The sequence below is a fragment of the Sylvia atricapilla genome, chromosome 3, assembly GCF_009819655.1.
Source record: "Sylvia atricapilla isolate bSylAtr1 chromosome 3, bSylAtr1.pri, whole genome shotgun sequence".
Lineage (NCBI taxonomy): Eukaryota > Metazoa > Chordata > Aves > Passeriformes > Sylviidae > Sylvia > Sylvia atricapilla.
In genome coordinates this window covers 110,270,574-110,290,854 of record NC_089142.1, presented here as the reverse complement: position 1 = coordinate 110,290,854, position 20,281 = coordinate 110,270,574, and the positions used below count along the sequence as shown (strand labels likewise).

The following is a 20,281-nucleotide window of genomic DNA, read 5'->3' as shown; positions in this document are numbered from 1 at the left end:
TGATGGACTGAGGGGAGTGCGCAGCCCATGAATCTCACAGAGGCCTCAAAGGAAACTTCAAGTGATCAGACCTATAAATTACAGGTGAAGCACAGTCTCGGGGCTGTGGAGAGTTAAAGATAATTTGGTGCATGGTCCTAACTGTATGATAAAGCAGAACAAGCAGCATTGATAGAGGCTCTGAAAGAAATTCAAATCCATCCCTCTCATTTCAATGGTGATACTATTAAGAGGGAGAAATGTGGTCACCAGACCAGAGCTTAAAATATGCATTCTAAATAAATGAGGTTTGGAAGAGCACCTCTTGCAGACAACTACCTTGTGTCTTTTCCCCATGGATTTTATGGGCAGACATGTTGCAGACTCAAGTCTGTTTGGGCTTAAAAGCTGTAAATTTTAATGGCATTTACACATCAGTCCTGATTTTGTGTGATTCTTAGACGAGACAATTGCATTATAGAACTCTGACTTGGTTATCAGTAGAGTACAAAATTGTTTCAGAAGGTACAAAAATCATGCATTGATCTTATGGGAAAAAGTTGCATGAAAGCAATTCTGACTTCAAGCTGTTTTTCATTGTTAGGTGAATCGTTGTGATTCCTGCTTTTTAATCCACTGGGACAGACCTGCTAAAGTGCAGATCAATTGAGAAAAATTTAAATCTTTTCTGTTCTCCTTCAGGGCAGGGATGCCCTGTGCCTCTTCCCCTCTCCCTGTTGGTAACCTGCTTTCCTCCTTCCTTGGCATTTGTTTGTGAAAGATGTTCTTTCTGTCCTAATCACAGACTTCACACTTCCTGTCCCAAAATTGGCCCCAGTCTGCCTTTACCCTGTTTGTAGTCTAGTGTCCAACTGAACCTGACAGCACCCTGGCCATTAGCAACCAATGTGCCTCTGGTTTGTAGGAATCTACTTAATTATTTACAGGCATGATGTAAACCTAGGAATGGAAACACAGGGAAAATCACTGTACTGTCATCCTTCCAGCAATAAATCTCCTGCTCTGTCCTTCAAGATTAAGGGAATGCCACAAGAATCCTAAGGAGCAGGCTGATGACCACCCAGCTCAGTGCAATTAAAGATCATCACGTGTACAAGTTGTAAGAATTGTGTATGTTTAGCAGATATTTAGCACTTCAGACATCAAGCACTGTGAGGGAGTCATGCACAAAAAGGGCAGAGGATGGCTGAAACTGTGGCTGGCTGCTTGTGCTCACCAATAATTATTTGTGCCTGTGATAATTCACTTTACCAAGATGGGCACATTTACGTGTTCATGAAATTAAAGGTGAAGACTTCAGAAATCTGACTCATGGTTTGTAACAAAAGGCTATTAATAACAGACCATGCTAAGCACTGCAGAGCCTGGTGTAGACTGGGATGTGTAAAGGCGAGAAACCTGAACAAAAACAAGAGTTAAAATAAGTAAGTGAGTGGGAAGGAGTGTGCAGTGTACCACAGCTAAACCCAGCTGTTCTGAGCTTATGTCCCTGCTGCACCTTCATCATCCCTGATACCTTTTCTTATTCCAATGTCTTGCTTGTCTTGATTGCTCTGCTCTGTTTTGTTCTTTTTTTATTCTTACCTCTTTTTTTGTTCCCAAAAAAAGAATGCAGATAGAAAATATTTGTTATTGAAACACACACTAAGACTGCCTTAAGTTTTCTCAGTATTCTTCAATACTGCTTTAATGTCTGCTTTTTCCCTTCCCTATACCCTTAAAAATCCACAACAACTATAAACTCTAAATGAGCTACCTCTACCATGTTCTGAGCAAATTTGGAAGGGCATGCAGTATTACATTATCAAAAAGTGACAACTCGCTATAAAGAACTATATATCTTTTTAATGGCGAAAGGGTTATAATGAGAATTGATGAAATGAAATTGATGGTAATTTAAAATAACACAGTCACTCTGATAATGGTTGTGGCAAGGTTGTAACAGTGCCTTGCTGGTTTTGTACAAGCTGAAGGGGATTGATTTTTGTTGGTGGCCAACAGGCTTTGCCTTGAGAGGCTGCCATGTTTGTGGAAAAAATCTGATGGGAAAATTACGGGAGTGACAAATGGCCCAGCTAGAAACAAGATGAACTGGTACACTCACGGCCAACTTTTGAGGAGAACTGCTGTGATCAGATGTCAGGATCACCTTGCATGTAAGTGGCTTTAAAAAGCAGTTGCTTCTTTATTTCCAGGTCCTTCTATCACACAGTGCAGGATAACTTAAAAGTTACTTCTTACTTCTAGGGGGTTTTCAGTATAAATTTAAATCTGCTCTGCTGATACAGCTACTGAAGATATTTTACACAAATCCTTTGGTTAAAAATGTACAGCATTAATGGAGCTGCCTTAAAAATAAGGAAGTTTGGAGTTATTGTGATAGGATAAGTGAGGTTTTTTTTACATACTTCAAGTTTGACTAGGAAGTATTTGTGGCTGCTTTCTAGGTGGCCTGTTGTTTGTATAGTTTGAGGCTGGTCACATGGGAGTCTCTATCACAAGCTGGCATGCCCAGCCCAAACCAGAGAGCTGCCAGAGGTGCTGTAGGTAATATTTTCTTTCCTAATGGTTGAAGTCTTATTTTCATATAAGGCATAGCCTTAATTTTTAAAGGTATTTTTATCTTCTTGTCCATGTCAGAAACCTGTAGTCAAGCAAAATCCAATGCACACCACTGAGTCTGGGAAGAATCGCACCTTCTAGGCTCCTCTCTCCCTCCCAGCCCACAAAGGATGCAGAGGACTCACAGAACTTGGTATTTACAGTAGTTTGAGTGAGTTCTCTGACTGTGTGCTCAGTTAGGGCAGCACCAGCGCATTAGGAATGTGCAGGAGGAAATCAAATCCGTCAGCCCAAACAAGCTGATGCCCTGTCCCAGATTTTGTAGCCATCCATGCCTTTGGTCTTTCATCTTGTATCCCAGTTTGACTGGGCTGTCAGGTGAGAAACATTATCCATAACCTTAAAAGCCACCCCCCTGCAGGAAGTGAGCACTGCAGCCCAGCTTACACGCTCCAGATAAGCTCAGATCCTGCAGCAGAAACAGTAAAACCAAGAGACCAGCAATCCCAGGATTTGAAGCTGCCTGGAGCACAAACAGGAATCAGTAATTCAACAGAATGTGCTACAGAGTAATGCGTTAAGTTTTCTTGCGGCTTTTTTTGTTTGTCTGTTTGTTTTAGCCTTTACCAGAAGTGACTTAATTAAATAGCAAGTGAGTGCCAGAAAAGTTTATTTTAAACTTTTTTAGGATAAACTGTTTTGTAGTTAAAGAGGCAATGAGGTTTGAATAAGAGTCAAAAAATGAGTTAAAGAGGTTTGAATAAGATGTATTTCTTTATCATATAATAAGATTTGGTAGAAGTGATCTCTGTGTCTTCAGATGATTTTCAGCTTTTGCCCCAAAAATCTGTGGGAGGAAAGGTGAATGTGGCACTCTTGCAGTATACACAACTTGGGCCAAATTTTTTTTTTTTACTTTCATTGATTTAACTCCATGTATTTGTTTCAGAATAACTGTGAGTGAGTTTGGTTCCGCCTTTATAAAATGCATTCCAAATTCAGGCATGGTGTACTGGGATGGCTTTCTGGGTTGGGCAGGGCTGGTTTGCTTTGTCTTATTTTCAGCCTACACTTTCAATAGTTTATGTAGGAAGTTAGAGACAGTGGCATTCCACAGGGTGGGATTACAGTTGGGCCAGTGCCCAGCAGCCCTGTGGCCACAGGGCCTGGGGCACTGGAGCCTCATGTCCAGTCCAGCTGGGGGAAGCTGCTGCCTCTTCCTCTGGCTTTGGAGCTGCACAGTAGAGTTCAATTGGAAGAGTCTCAGCTGCTAGAAAATCCAGACAGGGGGAAGTGTGTGTGCCTGCTTCAGTCAGAGGAGGAAGGGGTCCTGTAAGCAACGTGAGGCTGCATAAAAGGCATATTGCAGTTTATGATGTCTGGATGCCCACCTGGAGAGCAGAGAGCTCAGGAACAGAATGAAATGACTGAAATCCTGCTCGACTCTGAAATAAGATAAGGGTATAGTAGTGGAAGGATTTAAATGGGGAGGGCAGCTGTTATAGCCCCCAGTTGTACATATTTTATCCGGAGGCACCATTTGGTTTAATAAAATTTAGATCTAAGGCTGTCCTTAACCTATCAGTTTCTTAAGACTTAATTATAAAGGTTATACTTTCAAAGGACAAAAGCATTATTCATTTGTCTGTTCATGTCTTCCAGGTTTATCTTGCAGATTATGGACTTTCCTACAGATATTGTCCCAATGGGAACCACAAACAGTATCAGGAAAATCCTAGGAAGGGCCATAACGGGACAATAGAGTTTACCAGCATAGATGCCCACAAGGGAGTAGGTAGGTTCTTTTTTTTATTTCAGATGAGTGATTATAGAATGAGTGATCAGGCTGTGAGAGCTGCTGTACACAGGAGAAGCAGCGCTGGGGATTGCTCAGCCCCTTGTGTGGTGACCTCCTCGTGTGCCTGGGAATGCTTCCCCAGGACTGGGGGAAGGGGCGGCAGGAGGAACCCTGAGAAGCTCTGCACACACAGCACTGGAGCAGCCCAGGACAACCCTGAGAAGAGCTCAACATCAAACTTAATTGGTTCATGTTGGGAGGGCTGGTTTGTGCTTGCTGTACCCTGCAGAGGCAGGATTTGCTAATGCTGCATTGTCGAGGAAAAGGGTTTGGAGTCTGCACTGTCCTTTAGGGAGAGCTGTGTCTGAGTGTCACCATCTGTGTTATGGGAGGATGTTTCAAGATGACATTCCTTCTGCAAGGAGAAAAACCTTTTTTGAAGCCGTAAAGTGTTAACTTTTTGAAATCTTTTTCCAGTAGCCTTTCATATATCTTACTTATTTAAACTCACTTTGATGGTATTGGAAACACATTTGCAGGTAAATTACATACATAGTCCTTTTATTGGATATTGATTGTACTGCCTTGCATTCCAAGGCAGACTTAATTCAACAATTCCCTAATTAGTTAAAGTCATAACCTATGTCTTGTATTCATTTACCATTAATTAAACCTTAGCTGTTTATTACACTGCAGTCCAAATCCAATAGCAGACCCATAGAGCCATGGAAAAGGGACTGGGAGGTCAATATTGAAAATACATGGTGTAAAGTCCCACTGATGGCTGCATTGTTCACAATCAATATGGTCAATGCAACACAACTTTCTTAGTTGCTATGTCAGCAAGAGAAAAAGTCAATTCTAATGTTATGCTAGTGAAAAAAATGGTGATTATTGAAAAACTTTGACTCTTGCTACAAAAGAGTATTTTGCTAACTTTTCTTTCCCCTTTCCCCTCCTTCGTCCCCAAGATCATCTCAAGCAGGAGGGATGATGCTTTGCTGCTGCCAGCTTGGTGAGCATCAGTGTCACGAGTGATAACTGCAGGAATCTGTGCTTGTTAATAGCTGCTGAACTGTTACCTTAAACTAATACTTTCTAACGAGTTTTAGTTGGCACAAACAACTGTATATTATTGCTTTTTCTATTAAAAGGACCATTGACCATGTAATGTAGAGGGTCTTGATAATTTGCCGGAGCTGTTAAAACCTGCAGTCGTTTAACTCTGGTCATTAGGAAAAATGAAATAAGACTGGCAAGTATTTCGTGCTAAGACAACTGCATCATTTCACCTGCTAGAAAATACTTTGTGGTGAGGAGAGCATCTGTTTTGGACTCTTCTGGCCTTCCCAAGCATGCAGGGTGTTTTCTGGAGACCTGACTCCTCTGCCTGCTTTGCCTGGTACTATGAATGGTGTGGCTGTGCACTGGTGTTTGATGTGGATGCTCTTTGAAGAGTAGGTGGAAGCTGGAATATTTGGGATTTGGCTGTTGGATAGTTACAGCAGCCAACTTGGTAGTGTTTGTGGATGGGTATGTGAGTACAGGACAGATAATTCCTTTTATTTGAAAGTGCAGGGACATTTTACAGACTTGTGTGAAAAAAGGTGTGCAGAGGAAGCATGAGGTAAGTTTGTCAACCTGTGTCTTAGATAAGCGCCTCAAAGAGCTAAAGTCATGATGGAATTGGTTAAAACCAGACAACTCCACAAAACAAATTATTCAGAAAGATAGTTTGAGGAAGCTTACCCCCCCCCTTACACTTGAAAAGTATTTGCTTGATAGCTGCAAACAGAAAATCCACAGATTTTTCTGGTGCTCCTGCTGGAAGAGACTGCAGAACATGATGTGGGATCTGGTATGTGTTGCAGAGCATCCAAACTCTTCACATGGAATGCCAGTTCTGACCCTGTGATGGTGTCCTGCTTTTGTCCGGGACAGAGTTAATTTTCATCCCGGTAGCTGGTGCAGTGCTGTGGTTTGGATTTAGGGTGGGAATGACATTGATAACACAGGGATGTTTTAGTTACTGCTGAGCAGTGCTTACCTTCAGTCAAGGAGTGACGAGTTCCCCGGGCTCTGGCAGTGAGGAGCTGCACGAGGAGCCGTGAGGGAGCGTGGCCAGGAGAGCTGACCTGACCAGAGGGATTCTCCATACCCCTGTGGTTAAACTGAGGGGTTGGCCAGGAGGGGCTGATTGCTGCTCAGGTGGTGCTGAACAGCTCTGTTGTGCATCACTTACCTGTCAGGGTTTCTTCCTTTCTTTACCTTCCTTCTCATTATTATTATTTTTAAAATTCTATTTCAAATATTAAACTGTTGTTGTCTCAACACGTGGATTTTAAGTTTTTTTCCTTGATTCTCCTTCCTGTCCCTCCAGAGAGGGGCAGGGGTTGAATGGCTGTGTGGTACTTTATTTGGTGGCTGGGGTTAAACCATGGCAAACAGCCTGAATCCATTAAGGTCAAACTGCCAGAGTTTCCCATTTGCAGCAGAGCTCTCAACATCCCAGGGAAAATCTGCGGCAGCTTCTGTTGGAGATTGCATGGATTCAGCTGGCAGAGAGCAGCAATGGGTTTCCCTGCTCTCTTGGTGTGAGGCTGAGAGGCACAGGGATGTCTCAGCATGCTGAAAGACTTCCAGCAGCTGAGACAAAGGGCTTCTTTGCTCAACAGTCTCCTGGATTCCCCACTTGTGGTGGAGTCTTCTGTGCAAAGTGAGGTGAGGTGTTCTTAAAAGTCTTTAAAGAATGCTGGCAAACAGTGGGTGCAGAGACAGCCTTCATTCTGATGTCACCCGGCTTTTCAGAGTGGAGTACTTTGTTATTTCAATACTCCAGGAATATTGTTCTAATTTTTTAATGCTATTTTATTTACATGAGATCCTTTCCAGCGGGCATTTCCTGCATGTGTGTAGCAACATAAATATCTCAGAGCACTTGAACAGCATTAGTGGCTGCGTTGAGCTGGACAGATGAGAACATTTTGGCTTGCTCATGAAGCAGCTACTGAATAATACATGCAGTGATTTGAGGGACATGCTGAAGCTTTAACAAAATTAGGGATTTGTAGCTTTCAAAAGAGCCTCTTGACGATGCTTGGAGCTGATACCTTCCTTGCACAGAGGCAGTCAAATGCGTTCCCTTCCCAGTAATTTAAGTCAACGGGAGAGTTTCTGTTGAATGGAGAGTTTAACCCAGCTGTGTGCTGGGTTATTCCCCAGGATCTCTGTGGAGCTCACCAGGTGTAGAGCTGTGCAGTCCACTGAGGTCCAGAAAGGTTCCCACCCCGTGGCCAGTGCAGGGAAACACTTTGGGATTGGTCTGTGCTCTTCAGACAAGCTCTGGTAAGGCCGAGTGGGATGTGCTGTTCCCATGGAAGCTGCATCCTTGAGCTGTCTTTGGAGTTCTCCTGGAGCCCAGTAGGGCTCAGCCTGGCCTCTGCCACAGGAGCCCACCCATACCTTTGGCGTTCCTGGGTTTGTGGCAGGATCCCATCCCAACCAGCCTGTGGCTATTTGAAATTGAAACCCTTCTTATTCTGATGCAGATTTCTCAGGGCACGACTGCGTCATTGTTTTAGCATTGCATTGGAGTGTACTCGCTGTATTAGTTTTTAAAGACCAGCCTGTATAAACACTATTGCATTTTGGTTTGTTGATTGATAATTAAGGAGAATTATATCTGTACTCAGTGTACATTTAAAAAATTGTTACATAGTTAGTGTTAAAAAGTAATATTTGGATCAATGCCTCCTATGGATTTTTGTAGAATTTCTTCTCACTGAGGCATGCAGTCAATACCTAATTTCTCTGGAGATTTACTGCACTTAACATATTGAGGTTCTTTTAAATACTCCAGTCCTGTGCATTGAGTGCGTAAGCCCAGTTTTAATTTGCTATCATTGATGAACATAAGAGTATGAAGTGTCTATGCTGAATTCCCTCCAGCATATATTTGTGTTTGCCATCGATTCCAAGCTGAGTCCTCTCCCTTCTCCCAACATTTCACGGTGACTCTGAGCCGTGTTGCCATCTCTTGCATCAGTAGAGACCCCACTGAAGTCTGTGCAGGACTGATATTTGCATCTGCAGTAGTAAAAGCTGCTTCCCAGAGGAGTGGGGACATTGGCCAGGCTTCTGCGTGCCCCTCACACGGGGTTATTGTGGCACTGTGCTCCTCGAGCTCCATTAGAACTGGGGCCCTGGGTTTGTCCAGGGCAGTGCCAGTGCTGGGCTGATGGCAGGGAAAGCCCTGCAGCCCTTGTGCTGCTTTCCCCCGCTGCTTTGGCAGAGCTGCTCTGTGCTGTTAAAAACACAGCTCAGCGCTTGGCCATTTTTCTGTTCTACTGACTAAAATACGTGCAGGGTTTATTTTGTGCAGAAGGAGGTGCAGAAATATAAACACCTCTGCCTGGAAACACATTCTTTGGGAGCCTGCTTCCAGAAAACAGAGCTCTGAGTGGTTCTGGATCAAGAGGTTGATTTGGCATCTGTCCATGCATAGTTAGGATTCAGAGGGGAGCCTGTTGGATTTTTTTTTTCTCCTTCTTTTTTTTTTGGTTGGTCAAATGAATTATTGATCTGCTGCAGTTTGATATGTGTTTCCCAAAGACTGTGTACAGGACAAACTGTAAATCCTAAATAATAAAAGGAAAATGTAACCAGTCTGGCAAAAAATGGGTGGAACTTTGCAGTGGGAAATAAATAAAAAGATGGTTTAATTCCTGAGAGTTGGATTAGAAATGTGTGCCCAGCAGAGGAGGGAGCAGGAGGTGGTTGTAAAGTGAAAGAGTCACTAGCAAGGAAAAGATTGGATAGGCTTCTACAGCCACCTCTGGAAGCTGCCAGGAATGTTCAAAAGCAGCAAAAATAAGATGAGAAGCATTTACAACTTTTTCACATCTGAGGACTGTGCCCGGGAATGGGCTGTTTAATTTTGGCTGTTGTCCTCCACACCAGGAATTCAGAAAGGTAGTGAATCTCAGCTGCTTTCCCACCCCTACTTGTCAGGCTCTTACCTCTGTGATTCTTTTTTTCCACTACACAGATATGAAAGAAGAATAAAACTTCCTGTCCCCACTCTTCTGCCACATGTTGTCCTTACTGCAAGCTTGGAACCTTTTGCTTCCGACCAGGTACCGGCATCTCCTGCCACCACCATTTTATCTCCACCCAGAACTGGTGGTGACATTCCCTTGCACCTTCCAGCCTTCCCACGACATAAACTTCTCTCCACCAGAGCAGGACCCCAACTCTCTCTCTTTCAGCACATCCCATTCCACCAGTCCTGATGATGCCCTGCTGGCAGCTCTGCTGTGTTTTGCATGTTCAGCCCATAAAGAGTGTATCTGTAGGATCCCAGTTTAGGAGAGAGAGCATGGCTGGCACAGGAAATGTCACTCTGCCATGTCACAGACTGGGTTCTCTGGAAGAGCTGTACTCCAGCTGTGATGGGGCCATGGAGTTTTCTTTCCAGCAGTCCCTGGTGGTGATTGTTGTCAGGGAGTACTTGAGCAATGTGCCAAGCAGGCAGTGCAGGGCTGGGCATGAGGAGAGCAGAGATGGTTCCTGGCTGGCATTTGCCCTGGCTGAGGCTGGATAACTCTGTGGAATGGCCTCCAAGCACCAAAATATATTATTAACTTAATGTACTTCTGTAACCTCTTCTGTGGAGCCACCCTTTATTCCATCAGTCATTATCCTGCTGCAGGGAGCTCTTCACACTGACCAGGACCTTGGGGAAGGAATACTTAATTTTCTGCTTTTGAGTTTTTTGGTGGGTTTTGTTTTTTTTTTTTTGTCTTTTCATTTCTCCTACCCCTAATAGAGGCACTGATTTTTGTCAAGTCTTGTATTTGTCTGGTTTTTGATCATCTCAGCCTCAAGTGATACCACTTTGTGAGGATACATTTTTATCATAATTGTATTTCACCATGTCATGTTAACCCTCCTTTCCTGTATGATCTTTTGCATTACTGGCTGTGGTGTGAGTTACCATACATTCATGTTCTGTAATGCCAGTGGGAATTGGAGGTGCCACTGCACATCCGTGCAATATATGAGCAACCAAAATGATCCTGTTTATGAAAAGCTTCCAATCTAATAAATCACTAATAGTAAAATTATCATGTCACAGTGCTAATTAAAAGTTAGAGAATATTTCATCTATCACTTGTTAGATCTTTACAAATGGCTGGAGAAAATCAGCTAAACAGAGGCCATAGAGAAACCTCCCATTTTTACTTCTGTTTCAGAAGAGTTCGTGGGAGTAGTGGAGTTTTGAGAGCATATTGTGGCTGTTGTGATTTCCCTGATCTATTTGGAAATAATAATCTGAATATACATTAGAGTGGAGATAGCTGCCAAATTCAGTGTACAGCAATACATCATCTATTTTCTTCCAAGGTGGATTGCATCAGTTATTCTGAGTTATTGGACCATGTGCCTGCGTGTTGAATATGTTTGTGGCATATTTAAAACTCTGATTTCATTGATATGGTTGTGAGTTCATCAACTTCAGTGGAGTTGTTCCTGATTTATCTTGGTAGGACTGAGAACAGAATCAGGCCTTAAAATTAAGAAATTAAACTGGAAAGACATTGGGGAATAAAATACCACCAATATGTTCCCATTAAATACTTCTTCATATGAGACTAAAATAATAGTAAAAAAATCCTATGATTAGAAATGCAGAAATCAAACAGCTATTAAAAGAATAAATAAAAAAAAACAGCAAGTTTTTTAGCAGAGAAGTAAGAATTTGATGTAAATAAGTACTGGTTGGAGTGTACACTCTTGTAACTGTGACAGGTTATCAAGCAGAATTGTTTTATTTTCACCCAACTGTCATATTTAAAGTGAAGGCAGATTGATTTCTCTCCGTTGATGTTTATCAAGAATTCCTGTAATCTTCAAATGTGTGAGCAGATTTATTTTTGCAAGTAAACATGTCATTGAAATTTATCTATTAGTGCTCTGTTTGACATGAAAATCTAATAATTCCATTGTCCATAGATAATACTAACTCATTAAAGATTAATCAATTACTTTTTAACAAGAATCTAAATGATTGAAAAGATTGAGGGATTTAGCTTATATGGAGCACAGAGAAAAAAAAGCAAGTACAGCCAAAGAATCAAATGCTGACATTTTCATGTGATTCTACAAAACCCCCATGTAAATGTCTGTGTTAACTGCCCTTGTGGTGGCCTGGGAGATGAAGGGATAGGGGAGTCACTGTCTCCTGTGAAGCAGTTCCTGTTACTGCAGGGCAGGGGTGCCTTAGCTCCACGTACCTCTTTGTCTCTGTGCCTGCTGTGGCTTTGGGCAGGTGTCAGCCAAGGCTCTTGGTTTGTCGTGGCTTTGTCCCAGGAGCTGCAGGTGGGAGAGAAGGTCATTAGTCATGCCCAAACTGCGAAGAAACTTTTAATCTCTGGGTCTTTGTCAGAAAAACTACTTATCTTGGTGTAACTTCTGAAATCTGATTGGTTTGCTGTTGTTTATAGATGTACATCAGTGAATTCCCATTCTGAAGTCCATTCTGACAGTTTTCCTCAAAAGGCTTCTTTCTGTAGCCTCTCTCACACAAACAGGTGCCAGCAAGGCATTGTGAAAATTAGAGAATCTGCAGTCAAAAACGCTGGCTTATGTGGATCTAATCTGGAATTGCCATAATGGAAAAAAGGAGTTGTGAACACATGTGTGTGAATGGAATTGTTCCACGGTTATCGGGAGATTTATGGCCAGAGAAACCACTACAGAACAGCAAGTGGTAGAGATTGTGTTTTTATTTTAATATGGGAGCCAAGTCTTGCATTAGGACGTTGCTGGATCCAGGGCAGAAAATAAATGACGCCCGAGGGACAGCGCAGCGGTGTCGGATCCAGGGGCCTTTAATAATCCTAAGCCTGAGAGCAGTTAAGATAGGGAATGTATAAAAGCTAATCTGCTGCTTTTACAGTAATGTGTGTACAGGAACAAGGAACAGTTATGATGTGTCGGCACCATGGCTTTTAGCAGATGACTTCTTAAATTAAAAGATAAGTTCACCGAGTGACTTTCTGGAATTTATTTAATGAAAGCCCATAAAATATGATATCTGTTTACAGCTGGATTAACAGCACAGTGCTCAGCTACTGGTCTTTACACTGGATAAAAAGTGCCAAACAAGTCTGAACTCTTCTTTCCTTCTTGGAAAGCACAAATTCCTTTTGGAAAAGCATAAATTTAACTTCTACATCAGTCTGTCTTTAATTATGATGGGCAGTTTCTGGTTTTGCAGATTCCATGCGGTTTTGACGTGCAAACCGTAGGCTGCAAGTCAAAGAAATCCTGCAGTGTTCCTGCTTGTTCAGTTTTAGCAAGTTTGGTTTCCTCAGGGTAGCAGCAAGCACTAGCAATTCTGTTGGTATTGCACTTTTCCCCTCCCTCTTTCTCTAGGAAAAGCTAATCTATAGATTAACCTTTTCTGGGTAAATGATGCTCGGGGATGGGGTTAATTCTTGATTTAATTTTGTCTCCTGCATTTGTGTCCGCCTGGGGTGTGCAGAGAGTAAGTTGTTCCTGAAATAACTTCGTTTTTGGAAGCAGCAGTGGGAAGTTCACTCTGCAGTTTGCTAAACAGCAAGTTGAATTTTGGGTTGTGCAGAGCTCTGCAGCCGCTGCTGGAGCCGGGAGCAGGCTTTGGTGAGTCAGTGCACACTAGATGGCAGTTTTGTCCCAGCATCCGAGTTCAAACGGCTCCACGGGAGAACAGGAAAGGCCATCAGTGTTTAGTCTGCTCTCACGGAGTCCCTGCATGACCAATGTGGACCCCATGGACTTCCTGGAACATGTGTTAGCAATTTAGCAGCAGACATTTATTTCTTTGTTTTACTGCTTGGCTCTTTGAGAAAGTGTTGGTACTCAGTTATGGGCTGTCTGGATCATGTCAGAGGCCATGGGGATCAAGTCCATGTGACAGGCCAGACTGAGGAAGGATGGAGTTGGAGGAGGTGAGGAAGCTGACCCTCACTTGAGCAGGAACAAGTCACTGCCTGTCTGTGGCCTGTGGCCAAATGCCGGGGCGGTTCAGGTCTAATACAGCTGAACAAACAAAACACTTTGCCCATTTGACTTCTTCATATTTCATCAGCACCAGTTCAATCAAAGTCTTTTCTATTTCCTAAGAAGAGGTTCCTATTCTTAATTGTACTTTTTTTTTTCCCTCTTTCCCCCTCCCCCACACTTTAGCCCCATCCAGACGAGGTGACCTTGAAATCCTTGGCTACTGCATGCTGCAGTGGCTGTGTGGGAAGCTGCCCTGGGAGCAGAACCTCAAGGACCCTGTAGCTGTCCAGACTGCAAAAACAAAGTAAGGACAAGCCCCCCACACATGGGCACGCCAGCCTGGAGTCCTGCAGCATCCTCACTGCCTGCCAGCTCTGGGAAACACCATTCTCCATGGTGTAGAACAGCACCTTAGGAGAAAGCTGAAACAATTTTCCTTAATTAAGAGAGATGTTGGAAGCAGTTAAAATGGAAACTTTATGTGCATGTCTACCCTCCTTTGCATGTTTATGTCTGTGCTGCTGTAAGGAGAGGATGGATTCCAGTACACAGTACACAGGCATTTTGTCTGCTGTATATTTTTCCAATACTCTCTTTTTTTCCAAGAAAACATTTGTAAATTAGCACAGGCCTTAGTGCACATACAGAAGGTTGTTGTGTGGTTCCATTAAACTTCACGGGTGCTTTGTACAGACCGTGGTACAAACATCTCTTGGAGGTTTTTCCACATGTGCACTCAATTTATTTAACTTTCTATATGATACCGTTTTTCAGATGTTTTTCTGGTTTTTAATGTTACATAAGCCTACTGCCATTGCAAACAATTAAATACCAAAACACTAAGGAGCTTGGTGGAAACCTTTCCTTTTTCCCAGCATGACTTGGAGCTCACAGAGCAAGAGAGGATCAGTGTTTTCTTCCTCTGCCCTCCCAGCTGCGACTGGAGGGAGTTACCTGTAGCAGGCTCCACAGCAGAGGAGTTACCCAGAACTGTAACATCACAATAGCAGGAGGCAGCAAACTTTTAAGTGGGGCAGGTCACAGCCTCTGGGGCTGGCTGATCCCCCAAATCAGTGCACAGGGAAGGGGAGCTGCAGCCTGCACATGGAGCGAGTGCAGCTGGGGATGTTGAAGCCCTCTGCTATGTTTAATATTTCTCCTGAAGAAGTTCTGATCATTACACAGACCCCTGCAAGGTAACACTTATACAATTCAATGGGAAATCCATTTAATCAATCAAGCTGCTCCACTGATTCTTCCCTTTCCGTTAACCCTTGGATGGCTCACATTTCCAGGATGCTGAGTAAAAGGAGGCTTCAAGGAAATGCTCAGAAAATTACACAGAGTCCACTTATCAGAAATATCTTCTTACTCTGATGAATTGCATTCCTGGAATTAGGTATCTTACCCGGGTTATCTGTCTTAATTTTCATGTTCCTGTGGGTGCTGGAATGCCCAAGGTGAGGGCTGGTGCTATTCCCGGTTTTAGGAATTGATGCAGCTGCTTTGCTCTTCCTTTTTTCTGGATGGGCAGGAGTTACACCTGTGGCCCTACTGTTTATGAGGTGTGTGGGACTTTAGGTGATGTGATCTCTGTGGCCCTGCTGTGCCTAAGTGTGCCTTTCACAGCCATGTGCTCCATGGCAGAGGACGTGATGCTAAGTGATACGAAGAAAGAGCAGAACTGCTGCTTAAATTCCAAAATAGAAATGCGAATCATCAGTATTAAATCAGAACGAGCCATTTTGCTCCAAGGGCCTTTGTTTATCCTTCTAGAAATCTTAAAATATGTGCAAAGAAAAACTTAAAATGCAGTTTTAGGTGTCAGCCTGGTCTTGGTGAAACCAGCAGCGTGCAGAGAGTTAAAAGTGGAGCAGGTGAGGGGAGATCTGGATTCTAAAGCAGTCCTGTGAATCATTAGCTATCCTGGAGGTCCACTCCCTTTGGAACTGAGACTTGCTGTCCTCCTAAATCCCAGATGAGGAATCACCCGCTTCAAAAACGTATTAAACTGTTGCACTCTGGTGTTGTTTCAGGCTAATGGATGAGCTCCCAGATTCAGTGCTGAGGTGGGATCCTCCTGGAAGCAGCTGCAGTAAGTGTACTTGCACCTGTACTCTATGGCTCTTCAGCCTCTTCCTAAACACAGTTCAATGTCTGACGCTGGGGGGGAGCAGAAGAGAAGTGAAAGTAACACAAATCGAACAAAGTCTTTGAAAAAAAAAGACTCTTGTGCAGTCTGTGATGTATCCTGTGGAGTGACATAAGGGATCCTGGCCATATGTAATCCAAGGTATTGAGAAGCAGTGACTATCTTGGAAACAGAAGTAGCTGTTGGTATGGAAATAGTAAGCAACTGTCTACCAAAGGTTTATTGCTCAGTGCTCAGAGTTTGAAAAAGCAAATGGATGCACAGTTTGTCTTGTCTTGTTTCTCCCTTCCCTGAGATACAAAAGTAACCCAGGGAAAGCACCAAAGGTCAGTATCTAGTTTTGATTTATTCCCTTATTTTCCTAGCACTTTTGTCTTGGAATTATTGGAATGCAGTGTGTATTAGGTGAAATTTATTCATTATGTGTATACATATTTAATAAATCTTTCCTGCTGGGATTTGACCAGATGCTAATATCTGGTGTAGCACTCCAGTTTTAGGATACACTTGGGTCTTCAGCTGAAAGAAAAGTTTGAACCCCCCATATGTTTTTCCTACTAGCATTATTTCTGCCCATTCAGTGGTTTCCCTGGTTTTTTGAACCACTTGATGGAAAAATGTTGCTGCTGTTGGACTGTTTTGGGATGCAATCAGAAAAACAATAGTAGTAAAAAAAGTTTTTTTAAAAAAAAGAAAGTTGTGTTTTTCCAAAGCATTCCCAGTATAGTATTTATGCAGATTAAAAGAATACTGTTCAAAGTAATTAATATTTAAAGGGATATTGTGATCTATCAAAGACTTTTCTCTTTTACACAGACCTATCAATGCTTGTTGATAAAATATTTTAATTTTTATCCTTGGGTAGCTGTCAGTAGTGTGGGAATTAGTGCACGAACATAACGAGATGGAGCACTTCAAGTCTGTCTTGTTTATCTAAGTCTGTCTTTCCCTTTTCTCCTCCCAGAAAGACAAGACATTGTCAGTTCTGTGTTTTGAGCATGTCTCCAGCTGAAATTGTGTTGTCTCGTTTGGCAGCAGAGGATTGGAATCCGTGTTGGGATCAGATTCTTTCTGAGCTTCCGGGGTTACAGTCAGTGAGACTCACAGTCAAATCTGCTCTACAGGTGAAGTAGCCAAGTTTCTGGCCTCTGTTTCTGGCTTAGCTTATGCTGAGAAGCCAAAGTATCAAGTGCTGAAGAAAATCCTGCTGGATGGCCTGGAGTCAAGTGGGATGCGCTACGACGGCCCTCTGGAATTTTCCGCGGCAGCAGCGTGCACACGGAATCACCGTGCTGCTAAAGTGTCCAGAGTGAGTGCCACAGCTCTGGGGTTGTTTCTGACAGCTCCTGCCCGTAGCCTTCCCTCTTGGAGAGGAGGAAATAGTTAAAGCTCTCAAAATGAGACTGACACAGCAGTTCTTCGGCCTTAAATACACCATGTTTGTTAATTCCTGTTTCCCCTGGCTTTGCTAAAAAGTGGAATGTCAACCCTCAAGGAGGAAGAACTGCCATGAGTCCTTTTGACCCACAGGCTCTCACTTCAAAGCAGTAGGCCTGTGGAGAACGATTTACTTTCAGGATAATGGGGAACTCAAGCACTTTGTTCACTAACATCTTGAAGATGAGCCTGAATGCCAGGTTTTTCCTTCGTCCCAGATTAAAAGCAAAGTTACCTTTATTAGTGACAGCATTTAATTCATTTTCCTGCTTTCAGGCTGCTCTTTGTCATTTGCCTTTATCCTCCTGCAGCCCGGTGTGGACAAGATGTTCCTGTGGCTTTAGCTGTGCTGTTGGTGTGCACTGGCACAGGATTTTCCGAGTGACAGCTCTCCTGTGCTCTTTTCCTCCGGTGCTCTAAGTTAATAAAGCCCAGCTTCCCTAAGCAGAGAGGGAGGTAATGATCAGTTCTGCTGGGAAATGTCAGTCCCGTTGTTGCTGTGAAAGTGCCCGTATGCAGCAGCCCCGTGCAGGGCTCTGGGGCCTGTGCAATAAGGCAGGGTCAGGGTCCCATCCATTTTTAATATTCCTGGTGAACTTTGGACCATCACAAGTGTACGTGAGCCAAGAATGCAGGATGCAAACTAATGTGACTGATAGGCTGCGAGATGAATGGTGATTCAAGTATCAGTGCACAGATGGTTCTGATTTGCTGAGTTTTGTAGCTGCTGCAACTGAAGACATAAAATATCCTTCTAGTCATAAATTAGCTCTTTGGAAGCAAAACCTTGGCACCAGAGCTTTACAACCTTCAATTAGTAGGGAAAGAAGTATTTGAATGACTGTGGTATTGACATCTGTAGGCCTGCATAGTAATCATTCCTAATAGAAGAGAATATCTGTTTGAGGGGGTTTTGCATGGCTAATTAACCACCAGTGAGAATTTGTAATTTTTTCATGATCTCCTGATTGTCACCTTTCTCTCATGATACAATTAGATTTTATTGTAGCAAGTGCCACGCAAACCGATTGTCAGCACTATTTACGTATTGTGGAAGGAAGAACAGAAGTTCATGTTTAATGAAAAGGCACTGGGTTTTGATCTTGGTAATTACAGATACTTAGTTTAGCACTTTTATTGACTTTTCTGCTTTTACTTCTTTTTTTTTTTTTTTTAATTTTAACACAACCAAAAGCTAATTTGGTGATGGGACTTGTGTGGCTGTGATGGTCACCACTGTGCCCTTAGTCATTTGAGAAGTTTTTTTTAAGTTTGCACTGTTTTGTGAACTGACTCAGAGCATCAGGTAGCTGTTAACTGATCTCCAGCTGATCCTGCTGGATCTCTGTTTCACACAAGTCTTTGATTTCTCAGACACTAAATAGTAAATTTATTTCCTTCTTAAGCCTGGTCAAAGACTCTACAGTTTGTGGCATAAAAGACGATCCAGCCTTGCAGGCTGCAGGAGCTGCTGCAGCACTGGATATTTGCAAGTCACACCCCCCTGGAAAATCCCTGGTTGAGGAGTGTCAGTTATCACCATTCCTGTGCTGCAGGATTCAGTGGGATTGGGTTTGATGGCCAGGAACAGGATCAGAGGGACTGCCTGGGTGTTACTAAATCTGGGCACCTGTCAGCACTTTCTCAGGGAAATTTGTAGCGCCGAGTGTCTCACTTCTTGGAGCGGTGAGAGCACCAGGATCACCTGTGTGTTACTGCAGCCTGGTCCTTCAGCCATTCTGCTGCTGACATGAGCCAGTTTCCTCTAAACACTTGCTGCAAAGCAGCTGCAGGAAGGCAGTTTTAGGGTTAGTCTAAGGATTTAAGGAGTACCCAAATACAAGTAGAGAGGGCAAGTAACTGAACTCTCTTGGAATTATTGCTATTTTCAGAAAATGCAATGTTTCAGTGGCCTGGGGCACTTGGTGCTGCAGCCCTGAGTGCTGGATGACAGTCAGGCTCTTCCCAATGCATCGCCTTGTGGCACTGCCTGGAGTGATCCTAGGCCTGACTCTTTTCATCTCAGCATTCCCTTTCCTCTCTTCTCCACCAAACACTTCTCCCATTGAAGAGACAGCCTTGGGATAGTGGGAGCCACTGCAGACCAGCCACTGTCTCCTCACTTGCTGCTTTTGATCAGGATCTGACTCCAGCTGATCTGATTGCTCCTGTACCAGTTTGGGACACAGGAAATGAGGGGATTTGGGGCTCATTCCCTTCTGAAGAGCAGTGAGCACTGTAACAGAGGCTCCTGTAGCACCAGCTCCTTGATGCTGTGAAGAGTATTTTATGGATTTTAGGATGTCGCTCCCTGTTGTAGTATCTCAATCTAATCTTGAGGTGGCCTAAGAAATATAGCAGTAACTATATCCTGATTCTTGGTTCCAGTTGCATATCAAAGAGAAGTGATGAAATATTATTTGCATTAATTCCCAAATTTGTTTACCATGGTTTTTGGCCCTGGATAAATATTTTCAGCTTTTTCCCCTACAGTGAAATTGCTCATGTTGGGGCAAAAGGAAAGTGGGTGGAAAGCCAGGTCACTGTCACTGCTTGCTTGATCTTTTAGAAATCAGACTAAAAAATAATTGCATGAATACTAACCTGTAAGTAATTTCATTAGGATAAAATATGGTTGGTCATTTTTAGGTGTAAACCCACTTATTTTCACTTTTGGAACTCTAAGTGAAAACTTGAAGTTTTGCTCTAAGTCCTGTTTGGAAAGTGATGCAGTTGTTTAAGGTGTTGATATATGGTGAAGATCATTCTTTTTCTGTGTGAAATCTGGGCTTCTTTTCACTGTACAAAATGCCTACTGTGCACCCCAGGTTCGCCTCCCCAAGCCTCCAGCACAACCAGCTCAGCAGAAGGGAGAAAAGCTGGAAGGTGAAGAACCTGCCTGTCAGAACAAAGCGTGTGTGGGGCTGACAGGCGCACAGCTCCTGGGAGAAGAAAAGCCGAGAACACGGAGCAGGAGGCATCCCCAGGGAGAGGTGCAGCAGGTGAGGATTTGGGCTCTGCAGGAGCCGTGTTCATTAGCTCCACGTCCATCTCTTGGGGTGGCTGAGGAGGATCAGGGTTGGAAAAGAGCCGAGGGCTCTGTCACAAACTCCAGGAGCTGGTAGATGCTTGCTGGCTTCCAGTATTCCAAGCAGGAACCTGAATCTCTGGCAGTCCAGGGCATGAGCGCCAGGAGGGCAGTCCCCAAACCTGGCACCTTCAAGTGCTGCATCAGGACTTGGGGTAACTGTGAACTTACTGAATTCCTTCCAGCACAGTTACTG

The 20,281-nt window shown here is 43.4% G+C and overlaps 1 protein-coding gene across 3 annotated transcripts in view; it reads left to right on the top strand.

Moving 5' to 3' along the window:
* The window catches only part of VRK2 (VRK serine/threonine kinase 2), a 36,705-nt gene that overhangs the window by 13,969 nt on the left and 2,455 nt on the right, over positions 1-20,281 (top strand). For all 3 annotated transcript variants that reach the window (XM_066316579.1, XM_066316582.1, XM_066316580.1), the window contains exons 8-12: positions 4,225-4,357; positions 13,592-13,712; positions 15,445-15,503; positions 16,685-16,869; positions 19,826-19,999. In XM_066316579.1, the coding sequence (XP_066172676.1) occupies positions 4,225-4,357; positions 13,592-13,712; positions 15,445-15,503; positions 16,685-16,869; positions 19,826-19,999 (672 nt within the window). The remainder of the gene's footprint in view (positions 1-4,224; positions 4,358-13,591; positions 13,713-15,444; positions 15,504-16,684; positions 16,870-19,825; positions 20,000-20,281) is intronic.